Source organism: Megalobrama amblycephala, linkage group LG14 (genome assembly GCF_018812025.1).
Source record: "Megalobrama amblycephala isolate DHTTF-2021 linkage group LG14, ASM1881202v1, whole genome shotgun sequence".
NCBI lineage: Eukaryota > Metazoa > Chordata > Actinopteri > Cypriniformes > Xenocyprididae > Megalobrama > Megalobrama amblycephala.
The window spans coordinates 30,141,881-30,157,810 of NC_063057.1; the positions used below are offsets into that span (position 1 = coordinate 30,141,881).

Below are 15,930 nucleotides of genomic sequence, written 5' to 3' on the forward strand. Positions count from 1 at the left end.
GTTCCCTCCTTCAGGGAACAAGGGTTACATACATAACCAAGACGTTCTGCGTCACATGGTCAGAAGTACCTGGACGGTCATCCTCCGAGTCTCAAAGCATTATCCTAAAACAGAAATCAGGCTTCATCAACAGCTATAATTATATATGTAACTGTATCTACAGTGTCATATTATACAAGGCATCACACAACAGATATTATCATTTTGGCTGTCAATCTCTATTATTCTTTTGTGCAGTCACTGTAGTTCCTTTATTAAAAGCACAATAGACAACTATAAGATCCAAAATCCATGCACAGGTCATTTATTCAGACTAATGGGTTCAAAGCACACTTACTAATAACCTAATCTGCACTTCCTTGTCCATCTACTACACTTCCTTAAAACAGCTTCACAGTACAATCACTAAACAGCACACACATCAAGAATTGAGACAGAGGCCGATGTAATAAGATGTTTTACAGCTCTTTGGATTTAGATTAGACACAATAATCATTTTCTTCTGCTTTTATTGTGAACATAAACCATGACAATATTAAAAACATCTTAAATTTTATTGTTCATGCTGTCTTATGGTATATATATATATACACTCTACTGGTCAAAAGTTTTTAGATGGAAGGATTTTTTAATGTTTTTAAAAGAAGTCTCTTCTTCTCAACAAGGTTTAATTTATTTGATCCAAAATACAACAAAAACAGTAATATTGTGAAATATTTTTACAATCTAAAATAACTTCTTTTTTAATATATTCTAATCATTCTAATATGCAGATTTGCTGCTCAAGAAACATTTACTATTATCAATTTTACTATTTACTAATTATTTTCAATAATTACTATTTTTCAGGATTATTTGATGAATAGAAAGTTCAAAAGAACAGCATTTATCTGAAAAAGAAAGCTTTTGTAACATTATCACTCAAAAGTTTGGGGTCAGTAAGAGTTTTTTTCCCCTTTTTTTTGAGGAAATAAATTAAATACATTAATACTTTTATTCAGCGAGGATGCATTAAGTTGATCAAAAGTGACAGTATAGACAGACTTTTGAGTGTTCACAGTCATTTGGTTAGCTTTAAAAACACCAGAGAGGAGCTTATTTACTGTTAATGATATGTTTGAATATATTTGCCATGAAGACAAGTGCTTATGAAAACTTCATGCACAAATGAGTTTTATACAAACAATGTCTCGTTTGTATAAAACTCGTAAAAACGTTTGTATGTCTCGTCCAATCAGTGTTAAGTATTTAATTCTCAAAATATACCTGCCTTTTCTGTTTTTTATGAATTGTCATTGTGTTTTCTGACTTTTTTTTTAAAACTTGCCATTGTGTTTATAATTTGTTGTGTACTATAAACATTTTAATGCTATAAAATGTGCACACTGAAAGAAATAAACAGCAGCTGCTGGCTATTTTCAGACAGTTTATGTTATCTAGTCTATGGCTAATAATAAACACCACTTTAACATGATCTGTAACTTAAGCAAATGATTTTCATACACATTTAGTCAACAAAATGAAACTAAACATTGTAATGTTAGTAAAAGAGTGAGTACAAAGAAACAATCCACCCGCCTGCCTCTCAGCGATGGTGTCTTCATCTGTGCTGATCTGAGTCTCAAGCACTCTTGGAGGGAGGCGTGGCCAGGTATGCTGAACCCGCCCCTGTTTCTTGACTCCACCCACATCAAAACAGTGCAAAGGGAAAATGGTATCACAAGCTCACACTTGACTGAAAGGCAGAATAAAAGGAGCATTGCAAATGAATTAGTAATGTGACCATGGAAAATATCTGTTGGAGAGATAAAATATGATCAAAGTTCACAAGCTTATTTTACAGCTGTCATTGATTTTTGCAATAAATTATATCTTAGTTTTTGCAATTCTTTATTTTTCTTTGCAAAGTTACAATTTTTTGGCTCAGTACTTTTTCTTTTGCAATAATTTATTCTTTTGCAAAACTATATGGCATGTTTTTGACTCCATAGCTTATGAATAAAACTGAACTGTATAAAAACTTATATTTAACTTAAAACTTATAAATATTAATAGGTGCTGTAGGTCTGATGGTTTAGTTCACCCCAAAATTAAAATAACGTAATATATTACTCTCCCTCATGTTGTTTCACACCTGTAAGACCTTCATTCATCTTCAGAAAACAAATTAATTAATTCAGAGTGTTATGAATCAGTGTATCAAATCATTTTTCAGTTCTCCGAACCGCTGTTTTTTTGCATTTGCGTTTTCAGATCATCTACAATCTGTCAAAGATGTGTCACTACTGTGGCTTGCAAGATGCAATGAAACCTAAAAGGAAGAGGACAAACAGATGTTGCAACTGGGTAGGTTGATGTTGTAACGCAGAGTCAGTGGAGTGAGGATTCATCTGCAGCTTTATTTTAACCAGAGTCAAACAGCACAGGGTCATATCATAGCAATGGCAATGGCTGAGACAGAACTGAACAGGGGCAGGCTTAGGTTGAGGCAGGCGACAAACATACACAGTCCAGGAAACAGGCAAAGGGTCAGGGCAGGCAGAGTACAATCTCAATCCAAAGAACAAGCAGTAGTCAGGCAGCAGAGAATCAGGAAACAGGAAACAGGAAAACAGTACAAGATCAAACACGGTATAACAATCCACAAAGAAATGCTCAGAAATGACCACCTTAGCAAATCAAGACTTGGCAATGGTGGTGGTGTGTGTGATGAACTGCAGGTGTGTGCGCAATCAGTCCCATGTATGAGGGCTTATGGGAAATGGAGTCCAAAGGCAACAGTCAATTTTCTGGTGAGAGCTCCCTCTGATGATCCGGAGGAAGTGAAGAGGGAGCCTCACCTGTAACAGATGACTTCAAACTTCATTACAAAACTGTATACTTCATTACATTTCAGCAGAGCACTTTTGAGCGTAATGCTTTGTCTTTCTTAGACAAATTGTTTACACAGAACTTTTATGCTAGTGTATCATTACTGATATACAATGTTTGTTTGTGTTTTTAATTCTGCTTTGTAGACAAAAATGAGTACTTTAATAAATTTTTTCCTTTAGACATTTGCATTTACATTTACCTGCAGTTTTTTTCCTTTTTATATTATGGCACTTTGGGCCTTGTGCTGGTGAAAAGAGGTAAAACATGGGATGGCAGGGTTCCCACTCTTTCATGAACACCAGATTCAAGGACTTTCAAGGACTTTTTCAAGCACCATTTATTTTATATCAAGCACCTATCAGAGTCATAACCCAGCATATGTAGCATTACGAAAGACCTCTTAAAGTAGGCTACTTAACATTTTATCCCTTATACTGCATTTGCATACATTTTGACCTGGAAGAGGTACAGAAACATTTCTACAAAAGTACATGGTATGAAACAAATTTTGGAAATGTGTTAAGACATTTTGTCATATTCTGTCACATTTTTTGTTTAGTTATCTTTGTTTCTTTTTTTCCATTTACTTTTCTTTAAATTGAAGACATAGGCTAAACAAAAAAATACACCTTTTCTGTTTGGGTCCGTTTAAGCCCAAAAGTGCAAAATTATGCTGATATTTTTTAAAATCTCAAATAACTTCTGTAAAATACATTTAGACTCTTTCCTATATACTCACACACATTTATTTCCTTCCAACTAGGATTGCATTTTGTTCATTAAAATGCTTGGGCATGCACCTGCACATATATTCAGAAATCTGAATATATTTTGCACGAAAATTTTTTAGTAATAACATTTTAAAAGAGTAGGTTTCATGAATTTAGACCATCGAAGTCATTAATAAATAAACTCCATTCAAAATTATTTTGTTATTCACTTTTTATTGTAAATCACATTTTTCAACTTTGAGCTAGAGGAATGCAGCTGCTCAAACATGCAGTTGCTCAAAACTTCAATTTTTTTGAAAAATATTTCAGGAACATTTTAAACCTCATACATGTGCAAATCCGCAAAAAAAAAAAAAAAAAAAAAAAAAAAAAATGAAAATAGGACTCTCTATTACTTATTTGCTTTTAAAGTGTAACTGTTTTTCACTAAGCTGTTTTTCCAACTTTTCAAGTTCTACTTTTTTCTCCTTAGCTAGAGGAATGCAGCCGCTCAAACATGCAGTTGCTCAAAACTTCAATATTTTTTGGAAAAATATTTCAGGAACATTTTAAACCTCATACATATGCAAATCCGCAAAAAAAAAAAAAAAAAAAAAAAAAATGAAAATAGGACTCTATTACTTATTTGCTTTTAAAGTGTAACTGTTTTTCACTAAGCTGTTTTTCCAACTTTTCAAGTTCTACTTTTTTCTCCTTAGCGCCATGTCTCAGGGAGTTTGATTTTGCTATCAGAGTAACTTGCCCTGTACTTTCAGCCTTCAAAGCATATTTGTCAGCTGATTCAACAAGAGCCTTCATGTCACTCTCCAGCCTTTTTTTCTTTGATTGAAGCTCCTCAATTTCTTCAAACAGTGCTTTTCTTTTTTGATTCTTTGCTTGTGTTTCTTCTTTCTTTTTTTCCTCCTCCAAACTGGCTATGTATCTTTGTCTTGCGCATGATACAGATAGAAGAAGTTCTTTGTCAACTGCCACATTTTCAATTCCTCCTACAATCCGGAGATACATTCTCTGAGCTCTGTATGTATCCTCTACAAGGTTCTCCACTTCAATCTTTCTGTTGACAGAGAACCCCCTCTCAACTGTCCCTTGCCCATGAGACAGCAACAGGAGTTGACGGCACATTTTCCAGAGTTTCTGTAGTTCCTTTTCTTTGGACATGCAGGTATACAGGAGAGTGTCTACTCGATCGGAAAGTGAGTTGAAGTCAGCAAATGCAGAATGGTTTTTCTGCACAACATCATCAAGGAAATGTGCATACTGCTGAATAATTTCATCACAGTCCTGCTCGTTGATCCTCCCTTAATCTACCAGATAGGCAAGGGTTCTTCGTAGCATGCCCTTCAACTGGTCTGTTTCTTCATTTGCCATGTTCACAGGATCTAAAAAGCCCATATTTTTCACCAATATGTATTTCAGGGGAGACTTCTGTTGGAGTTTGTCAACCATAGCAACTAGACCATCTCTGCAGGACCGCCTGAAATCCATAATGGTGCTTGCACCAACATTTTGCTTTGCCCTCAACTCCTTTAGGATCCTATTGGTGACATAACCAAGGTCGACACTTGAGCAATCAATGTAGTTTGTTGGCAATTTAATGTCAACATCCAGGAGCTTTTTTACAGACTTGGCTTCCTGCATGACCTCTGGTTTGATGAATCTACACATTAGATTCTTCAACATCTTGTGAAGATCTGCAGCCAGAAATGGCACCATTGGTTTATCAGTCTGGTACTTTGTTAGAAATGGGGTGACACTCTTACTCACAGATAAAGCAAAATTTATTTGTGCTTCCAGCAGAGGATTCTTCAGTGATTGACAGACTTCATCAAATGACTTGGTGTCAGGATTTGGTGTTCTTTTCCCTCCAACAGCACTCACATATGTGGCCAAGTTTGGCAAGATCTGCAATGCTCTCTCCAAGACAGGAGTGTTTTCTACCCATCTTGTTGGGCAGAATGATAGTGGAAGAAGACCGTCTTGTGTCTCAGTGACTTTAAGATATTCCTCTCGACGGGCAGGGCAGTCATGTAGGAGCTGATATATGGCACGTAGAAAACCATCAATCCTCCAACCTGTTGATGAAAGTCCTTTCTGAAACGCCCCATTCACGATATGCAGACCACAACTGCCCAAATTCAAGAGGTTCGATCCATATTCATCAGCAAGTGACTGTTCCACCTTCTTGTAAAAGGACCAATTTACATTTGGTCCATCCATGGATATTTGCAACATGTTTTTCTTTGGCAATGCCTCAGTGCCTTTCTCAAAGGCCAATTTGAGATCATCTGCTCTGGCATGCCCCATGAACTCAATATCAAAAAATTGTGTCTGAACCTGATCACCATTCCAAAATCGGACATGAAAGTCACACTGTTTTGATTGTGTCATTCGGTTGAGAGACTCGTCGAAGAGCAACACATAGTTCTCATCTCCAGATTTGAGTTTGTTGGTGAGCAAACTTTTGAAATGGGGAGCTAAACCATAAGTGCATATGTAGGCGCACTTTGTCTGGCCACATGAAAAGTTCTTAGCAATTTCACTATCAGGAAACATTGCTGAGAAAAGCTGACCTGTATAAATAAAATAAAAAACTATTATCTTTCCTGAATAAATAAATAAAGAATAATTTAAGCATGCCTTTATTTAGCTTGTTACCACTACAATTAATAAGAAACAACTTATTTTCTTTACTTTGTAATTAAAAAATTAAACTCACGTGTTTGTTCACTGGAATGGAATGAATAATGAGATTGTGTCACTTTAAGTGACCACAATATTTCTGCCTTCATGGTTGCCTCCTTTGTGACGCTGACAATTTGCGATTGTCTCTGTGTCCCAATTGTTGAGGCTGTGGTGGTAGGTTGTTGCACTGGCATAAATTGTTGAATGTTTATAGCTGTGAAAAACATAGCATAATGCTTTTGAACCCTACACGGATCCATTCTAGAATAAACACATGCTGGTACTAACCTAAGATCTAAAGTTGTTCTAAAACACTGAGGCCTGGTTTCAGACAGGGCTTAGATTAAGCCAGGATTATGCTTTAGTTCAATTAGGGCATAAAAGTAGCTTTTAAAAACATGGCTTAGAAAAAAATATTTTTACTGATGTGCATCTTGAGACAAAACAATGGCACTGACATATTTAATGTCTGTCATTGCAAGCTGCTTTCAGTTAAAACAGCTCAAAAGTGCATTTTAGTCTGGGACTAGGTTTAAGCCTTGCTGTGAAACTGGGGAGAGTTTTAGTTTTCCTTTTTATGAATTATTATTTGATTAAAAACGGTAAAAAAATAGAGATAATATTATAAATACATTTTGCATTTGGGTAAAAAGATACGGATAACATAATTGGCAAAAAACAAACAAAAAAACGGCAGGTAACGTATTCATGCAGTATAATCAACGGTCGCCTGAGGGCGCTATACGCCCACTGTCGTCTATCTGAGCGCAAACTCGCGGGAAAGTTTGAGATACTACATATACTAAATATATAATGATGCACACTGATACACACGTTTTCCTCCCATAGAAAACAGTAATAAAGAAAACACTTAGTGTGAATTTAATGCATTAAAGACTAATATTTATAAGAACAAATTCAGTACACATCTTATACAGGCACGCAGAATTTAACTCAAAGCGTGCATTACGTTCATATTTTGGGCTCTTCTACTTGCCTGTACATCATATGCTGTGTTCATTATTATTTTTATAAATAATAATGTTCATTTCGGATACAGCAAGTGTAACGTTTTACTAAAGTACTAAGGGGAATATTAAGGGGAAGGACCGCGACGGAAAACACTCACTGCTAGCAATATTTTTAAAAATCATAAAGCAAACATTCTAGTAGTAGTAAAGAGGACGTGTTATATTTTTCGCTAAAGTTTAGCTATCCGGCTAGCATTTCATTGTATCCACACAGACTCCTAACGAACACTGACTTAACTAACATAATCATTATCAAAATGAATACATAAAAAAAAAAAACAATTTTAAAAAAAGTGTAGCTATTGTTAAAAACAATATATATAAAAGAGATTATGAGATTATTTACCGTTTGCTTGACTCTTCATTGCCTTTTGATGTCCTCCGCATTTTGCATGGCTCTTCAGTGCCGACTCCCCCATGGAATCCAATTTTATGTTTTTCTTGCAAATTGAACATCTTGCTAAATGTAAATCTGTTGGAACTTTTAGTAACCAGTTCTTATATAGATCGATACCGAGCCAAGAATCACTAAATTTGCACTTCCCTGGCATTGGGCCTATTAATTAGCTCTGCTCTCCATCGATTCATGCAGGGCGGTGCTTCAGCTTACATGCTAAAGTTTTTTTTCCCCCGCTACCCCTCCACCCCCGAACATAAGCAATGTTTCGTTCCGTCTTTGATAGCGCATATACTGTAGGACAATTTTTGAAATAACACAATTCTAAACAAAATTTATTTCAAATTTAATTCAAGCACTTTCAAGGACCTATATTTGTTTTCAATTACTTTCCAGGCCTTGAATCCATGTGTCTGAAATTCAAGTACTTTCAAGTACTTTCAAGAAGCGTGGGAACCCTGGGATGGATGTAACAAGCTCTCAAATTGGCTCTTACTTAGCAAGTCATGTTCAGACGTATGTCATTGATGTGGAAAGGAGAAGGTTATAGAGAAACTAAAATGGAAGAAACTATTTTCAACATGTGGAATAGCACAATAAATGACATAATTTCTTTGGCTGACTATGTCAACAGTAATGTGCCAGTTGACTATGCTCTTCAGCTTAGGGAAAACTTGGAAGCATCTAGCCGCCAATTGCAATTTCAATGAGGTGGAGCATTTATTTCACCAAATGGGTTACATATCTCAGAGTAATTCAGTTAGCTACGTATAACAGTGTTTTGAACAATGTTAAAACTTCAAATTCAGTTTCATCTTAAACATCACGTCAGCAGATAAAAACTTAATCACAAAGAAAACTGATTAATTTTTTCATTTGTGTTCGGCTCATCAGCAACAAAACCTGAGCATTTAAAACACTTACTCTTAAAAGTGAACACCTTTAAAGAAACTGCCCCAAATACTGTAAGGTACATTCCAATTCTTTCTTTTGTATCTCAGTTGTAAAGAATAAACCATTCACATAAGGAAGGCACAATCAACCTGAACACTTGAAGTCTGTGAACAGTTTTGAATTCTGTAAAAAATAATAATAATAATTATTGTTTTAAACAATTAATTTACTTTTCAAGTTGTGAACCTTTAAAGAGAGATTCCTGGCATCAAGTTGTAAAAAGATCTTCTGAAAACCTTCAAAAGTTTATTTCAGTTTCTTAGGGTACCTCAGGTTCAAAGCATATGCCAGACCCATAAGACATGCTTGGGCTACATCAGAGACATCTGAAAGAGCTTCTGCTCCTTCAGTGACAATCCCCACTGTGGGACTGGGGTCATTGACAGATGATGAAGTGATGTGAAGGGATGTCTTGTTTGGTCAGTGAGGCATCTTCTTCATCCAACTGTGGAGTAGAAACAGTGTAAGCAGACGAAAAACGAAAGTGTGTGTGCGTTATTATTTTGACAATGTTGTCATCTGTACATCACTGTCATGTAAACAAGCTATGAACGCAAAGAACATTTTTGCTTTATCATAGTCTTGCCAGGCTTGAACTTGAAAGAATGACCTACAAAGGACACCGCTATATACCAATTATCACTGTAAAGCTGCTTTGACACAATCAGCATTGTAAAAAGCTCTAAATAAATGAAGGTGACTTAACTTGACACCGAATGCATCTGTGTGGATTGAGATGTGCTGTGAACTTGTTGCTCAACTGACAGTGGGACAGCACCACCCAATGTACAATATATACCATCACAGATGTCATAACCAATAAAAATATTTACTTTATTATTATTATTTTTTTTTTAAAGTTTCATGAGGATTTGTGTAAATGTTCATTAGAAACTTGTGACAAAGTATTACCATGTAAATAAATAACAGTATCATCTGCGAACATTTGTATATTAGTACCAGAACATATAGAAAGAAGATCATTTATATATAAAGCAAAAATCAGAGGACCCAGAATGGATCCCTGAGGGACACCAGTAGATATAACTAGATCAGTTGATTGATAATTTTGTACTCGCACACACTGCTATCCAGTGAATAATAATTATTCTATCCTGAGAATAATAAATAAGGTAAAAAGTGTTAAGATCAAAGTACTCACTGCAAAACAGCATTACTTTTCTGCATTTCTGGGTCTGATAAGGGTTAACCCTCTAAGACCTGCCAAAGAACAACTCCTCCAGAGTATATCTAAGTATTTTTACATGCTGTGCTGTCATACTTTTGTGCATTTTCATATGCCATATATCAATACAATCCTTACACCCCCAATTTGAAGGCTATGTATGTAATAAATCCATAGGATCTAGATAAATAGCTCAAAAGTGCAATAAACAAACACAAATTTGTTGTTGTTTTTTTTAAATATATTTTATTAAATACAAAAATATCACAAATGTAAACCTCAAACTTGTCAATGTAAAGTGGTTGGAGTATTTCAGCAATGATCCAAACAGGAGGGAACTAATATTTCATCTACTGAAAGTGTTGCTAAATGAGTGTAATAAAAATATTATTTTACTCTATGTGTGCTCTATGTATGAGAGTATGGTCAGCTTAGCAACACACTACCATCAAAGTGACTGAACTGTAAACTGGCTAATTTGGGTTGACACATGACAACTTACTAGTGTAAAGATATAAGTTCATGCTCCTTTTCTTCGATCCACTAGCACTGAGAGGCCGCCATCTTGTTTGAAATTTTTCTGAACTCTCCAAGCTCGTCACTTGATCGTCTGCTAGCATTCTGATTGGAAGATCTCAAAAAATTGCCCACAACCTATCTAAAGTATCCAGATAGAAATTTGTTGCACATTCTCAGTGGGAAATACTGTTTATTTCACAAGGACAATTTGAGACATATTACACACAAATTAACTGAGTGCATTTTTTTATTTTTATTTGTTTTAATCTAATTTTTCTATGAATATTATTGAAATGAGCATCAAATATCCATTTAGGATCAATAACTCATTAATTGAGTTAACTGAATTGCTTTGAATGCACAGATTTGATGCTTTGACAGCTCTGTTAAACCTCTAATTTCTTCTCACAAATCCATACAAACTTGTAATTACATGGATAATCAGCACAACCAAAGTAAAATACACCACAGTCCTCATGTGAAAGTGCGTTATGAGCCCCCAAAACCTGCAACAACAGAACAGCTTGTGTTTATGTCTCATAAAATTTCTGGCTCAAATGACTAAATAGGTTATCTTTGGAAGTTACTTCATAAAACCTTTTTTTTTCAAAGAAGGTATGTTTTAAATTATCTATACTTTTTCATACAAAACAGTATGATTGAGCAAGCTGCTCACCCAGAGGTCATTTTGCTGCCATCAACCCACTTCCAGACTCCCTCTTCATCACTGTCAGTCAGACCGATCCAGACAATGTTTCGACTAGTAAGCTTAGCAATGAACCCCTATAGAATGAAATATGATTTAGACCATAAACAGTTTTCAGTACAGATTCAAATACTCTCACTCACCTGTTCCTCTCTGTCGTTTATGATGACCAGATCCGCTCCTCTCCGCAAACAGTCTTGTCTGCTGTCAGTCCAGTTCTTCCACTCAGAAGAAATATAGTAGGAACTGAGTTTGTGTGTTATCCACTTAGGGTTGTTAAAGCGCTGATCTGTTAATGTTAAGATATTTAGATATTTAAAAATCAACAGTGCTCTTAAAGGGAACCCCTGGTATTTTCAGCTGGCTAAAAACGCTTTGGTGGACACGGGGCCTGACATCTCTTCACTTGTGGCCCATCGACTGAAAATTGGCGTTGTTTATTATTTTCAGAGAGTTGTGATGAGGTAAAAATAGCAACAGGGTAGCATCAGTAGCTCACCGAGTGCAACCATTTGACGTCATCGATGTAGAATGCACTGTGCACCCAAACAAAATGGTGTCGCCCATTGTCCAAATATGGAATGAATTTTCTAAATAATGTCAATCTTTCTTTGGTTTTCTACTACATATTTCAACAATTTTATTAAGCCATACAAGTTTTAATCCCAGAGGTTCCCTTTAATTTCCTGCCTGTGTGCTCCAGTATGACAGTTGTGGACTCCTATGCTGCGTTTAAAAGCTGAAAAATGGTGTCTCTGTAGGACATTCAACAAGGCACATCCCCTGCCTTTGATATCCCACAATCCTGTGCATTTGTTTCTGTGACAGATGCACTAAAAATAAAGATTGTATCTGAAAGTTGCAGTTGGTGATCAGTTTGTGTTTAAATTTATGTTTTTGACCGGCCTTTTCTAATTTTGGTGTAATTTCTAGCAAGAAATTATTATTGTACTACTTAAATATTCACTTAGTCATCACCAAAGCTCACTCTGTTTTGTTGTAAATCATTACGCTGCCTCAGAAGTCTGTCTGAGATCATTTTGTGAAGTACATTCATGCACAAATGCTGCCTGCAAAGTCATTTCCTGATAAATCAACAAGTCAGCTATGTAGGATTTCCGTTTTCAGTTAACATTCTTTATGTGTAAAACTTTTTTAATTTGTTATGAAAAAAATGACTGTGTGCACATTTCAAGCCTGTGTAATTGATCCAAAATGATTACCGTGATCATTAAGCCTGGCCTGAAGTTTCTCCACGTCCTTCTTTAACTGCTCTCTCTCTTCGGTCAAGTTTTTACTCAGACTTTGCCAGTAGTTTCCCTCTTTCTCGGATTGGAACAGGTTGTTTTCTTTTGTGAACTTCATACACAGCACTGTGACGACCACAAGCTGAAGAACACACAACAGCCCCAAACACACCGCTGTGGTCTTGTGGCTTGATTTCTTCTCAGAATCACTTCCTAAAAATGTAAAGATATCTCAGCCCAGCTTCTTCCATTTACCACAGCACAGAGATAGAAGTATAAAATCAATCAATCAATCAATCAATCTTTATTTATAAAGCACATTTAAAAACAGCTGATGCTGACCAAAGTGCTGTACATGTCACAAACATAAAATTCATAAAGGCTAAGGAAAAGCTAAGGAAAAGAGAAATGTTTTCAGGGATGACTTGAATGTGGCAACAGAAGGGGCTAGCCTGATATATAAAGGTAGGCTATTCCATAATTTGGGTCCCACAGCTGCAAAAGCCCGATCACCTCGTTTTTTAAGTCGAGTTCGTGGTACAACAAGTAAGCACTGGTCACATGATCTTAAGGTTCTTGACGGGGAGTGGCGAGAAAGTAAACTGGTCAAGTACGCAGGGGCCAGATTGTTAAGAGCTTTATAAACAAAGTAAGATTTTAAAATCGACTCTAAATTTGATAGGAAGCCAGTGTAAGGCTGATAAGATGGGAGTAACAGACTCATGCTTGCGCATCTTAGTGAGAAGTCTAGCTGCTGAATTTTGAACCAACTGTAATCGAGAAAGAGATGATTGGGAGACCCCATAATAAAGAGAATTACAGTAGTCCAGACGTGATATAACAACAGCATGGATCAATGTTTGAAAATCACCTTTAGATAAAAATGATTTTACTTTTGAAAGCTGTCGGAGATGGAAAAAACTAGATTTTACCACAGCACTAATCTGTTTATCGAATTTTAGGTTGTGGTCGAAAAGAACACCCAAATTCCTGGCACAAAGGGTTTCATAGGGAGTGAGAGAGCCACAATCAACATTAACAACACTGTTTTCTGAACCATTGTAAAACAGTGCCACGAATGCCCACAGCTTTCTCAAGTCGCATAAGAAGTATCTCGTGATCCACTAAATCAAAAGCAGAACTAAGATCTAATAAGACTAAAGCCACAGGTCTTCCAGAATCAGTTTCCATAAAAATATCACTTGAAACTCTCAACAAAGCAGATTCAGTACTATGTAATGCTTTAAAACCAGACTGAAATGTTTCCTGTATAGAGTTCATGGTTAAATACATTTGCAGTTGAGTTAATACATTTTTTTCAATTATCTTAGAAATAAAAGGCAAATTTGAAATAGGACGAAAATTTGAAAAAACAGCAGAATCAAGATTTGGAGTGTCACCACAGCATTTTTAAGATCTTTTGGGAAAGACCCAGTTGACAAGCATTTATTGATAAACATGAAGAGACCTGGACCAATAGTATCAATAATTTGTGTGAGAAAAAGGGGTGGGATCACATCCTGGGGACAGATAGTAGGTTTTAATTTACTAACTATATCTATAAGTGAAGCCAAGTCCATAGGCTCAAACTCAGACCAAACTGGAACATCATGAAATGTTATCACTGAATTTGAGATCTGAGATCTCAAAACTGTAATCTTGTCAACAAAATATTTCCCAAAATTTTCACAGAGAATTAAAGAAGGCTCTAAAATGGCATGCAAAGAAGGGTTTAAAACAGAATTAACAATAGAAAACAGACATTGCGGTTTATGACGATTCTTTGCTACAAGTTCTGAATAATATGTACATTTTGCAGCCTTTGCCGCTTTCTGAAAAGCGTGATAAGAGTCTCTTAAAATTTCGAATGATATCTGTAATTTGTCTTTTTTCCATTTACGTTCCTTGATAAAAGAAAGGTAAGATATGTTCAGATTGCATTGAAGAACACATTCTTACTTTTTTGTTTTCTCCATTCCTCTTCAGGATGGTTTATGTAATCTAACTCGTGTGGTAGTTCTGTAGGATCCGTACTAACAAACATAACCGTGGTCATCTCATCTGGTCTAAACACCTTCGGTTTCCCAGCAGAATTCATATCGTTGGTTTAGAGAGAATGGATTTGGACAGCGTGAATGTAGGGTTCATTTAAAGTGAGCAGACTGAACATGAAAAAACAAGTTTTTAGGAGGTGAGAGTAAACCGTTTGAGCTTAACTCAATATGATTAAATAAATGTGCTAGAGGTTCAAAAAAATACAATTTTGCTGATTTCTGCAGATTCAAGTAAAAAATAATTCTTATAGTTAAAATAAAAAATAATGTAATTCTCAGTGCAAAAAAAAAAAATCAAACGGCAACATAATATAATCCAAAGTTTAAAATGATATAAAAATACCTTCATGCAGTCAATCGTCTTCTGTCCTTTAATTTTTAGTGACTGTCATGTACGCACTTGGAGCTTTAACCACAAAGAAGGATGTTTGTCACACTGAAATATTAATGTGGGTTGTTATTACTCAACTTCCTGAAGCGTAAAGGGTTAGTTCACCCAAAAATGCTAATTCTGTCATTTATTACTCACCCTCATGTCATTCCACATCCGTAAGACTTTCATTCATCTTCAGAACACAAATGAAGATCTTTTTGATGAAATCTGAGAGATTTCTGTTCCTACACAACTGACACTGTGATGCTTCAAAATGTTCATAAAGAGACTAATCCATATGAATCGAGCAGTTTAGAGACACTCTATCACTTTATATGATGAACATATTCAGTCATGAGTAGGACCGGTTACATTTGGTGCCGTTGACCTGGTTGAGTGTGAGGTTTAGGGGGGCGAGTGTAACAGATGTAGGATAGTAGGATCTGTGCGTGTAAACCTCACTCCCCTGATCTCAAGAGGTGCTCCAGCGACTGATGCTAGAGATCGCAGTCTTTAGCCTCCCTGTTAGAGCACCAGCAATGATATTACGCACCACCTGTGACCCCCTGTTTGCACAGGAAGTGTGCCTTGCAACCATGGAGACATTTGAGAGGTGCTGCGTAATATCATTGCACCTGCTGCACTCATGGTACTGCAGTGAAGTTCCTTGATTATTACGCCAGAATGAGAGTATAGTTACTAGCCATATCGGCCTAGAAAATCACTACTTTCCATTTTCCATTGGTCTTAGTACACAATGTAACTACAGAAGAGTCAAGTTTTAAATAGGAATATTGAAACTCTTTGGTCATTTTTGAGTGAGATGCTAACTGTCTAATCAGATTCAATGAACTATGCTAAGCTATGCTAAAAGTGGTACCGCCAGATCTGGAGATCTGTTTAACTCTAGGGGAGTTGGAAAATGAGCCTATTTTCAAAAAGTGGAGTGTTCCTTTAAAACAAACAATAGTGAAACTTAGACAAATGTTTCAAGTGCTGAAAAAGCCAATCTTACATATAAATACAGCTCATAAATGTTTCGCCTCAGAAAAACAACTGCAGCTCTGTAATTGGCCGAAATGCTCCGTTTGACTGCTTTGAGACCCTCTACTCTTCCCTGCGGATGGCTTCTGACCTGCTTTCTGTACTATCTGAATTTCTGCGCTTTGAATTTAC

General features: G+C 36.0%; 1 protein-coding gene across 5 annotated transcripts; it reads right to left on the reverse strand.

Moving 5' to 3' along the window:
* Window positions 1-3,993: 3,993 nt before the first annotated feature.
* Window positions 3,994-14,841, reverse strand: LOC125245122 (CD209 antigen-like protein E). 5 transcript variants are annotated; one of them, XM_048155592.1, is made up of 6 exons: window positions 14,725-14,841; window positions 14,287-14,489; window positions 12,304-12,540; window positions 11,224-11,369; window positions 11,051-11,157; window positions 10,075-10,880 (listed from the first exon to the last, which is right to left on the reverse strand). In XM_048155592.1, exons 2-6 carry the CDS (start codon window positions 14,423-14,425, stop codon window positions 10,769-10,771), a joined length of 741 nt encoding a protein of 246 aa, XP_048011549.1. In that variant the 5' UTR covers window positions 14,426-14,489; window positions 14,725-14,841; the 3' UTR covers window positions 10,075-10,768. The 5 variants fall into 5 exon arrangements, with proteins under 5 accessions (XP_048011546.1, XP_048011547.1, XP_048011548.1 ...); XM_048155593.1 differs by having other exon boundaries at window positions 14,287-14,401; window positions 14,725-14,830; XM_048155589.1 differs by lacking the exons at window positions 10,075-10,880; window positions 11,051-11,157; window positions 11,224-11,369 and adding exons at window positions 3,994-6,175; window positions 6,322-9,114.
* Between the last annotated feature and the right edge of the window lie 1,089 nt (window positions 14,842-15,930).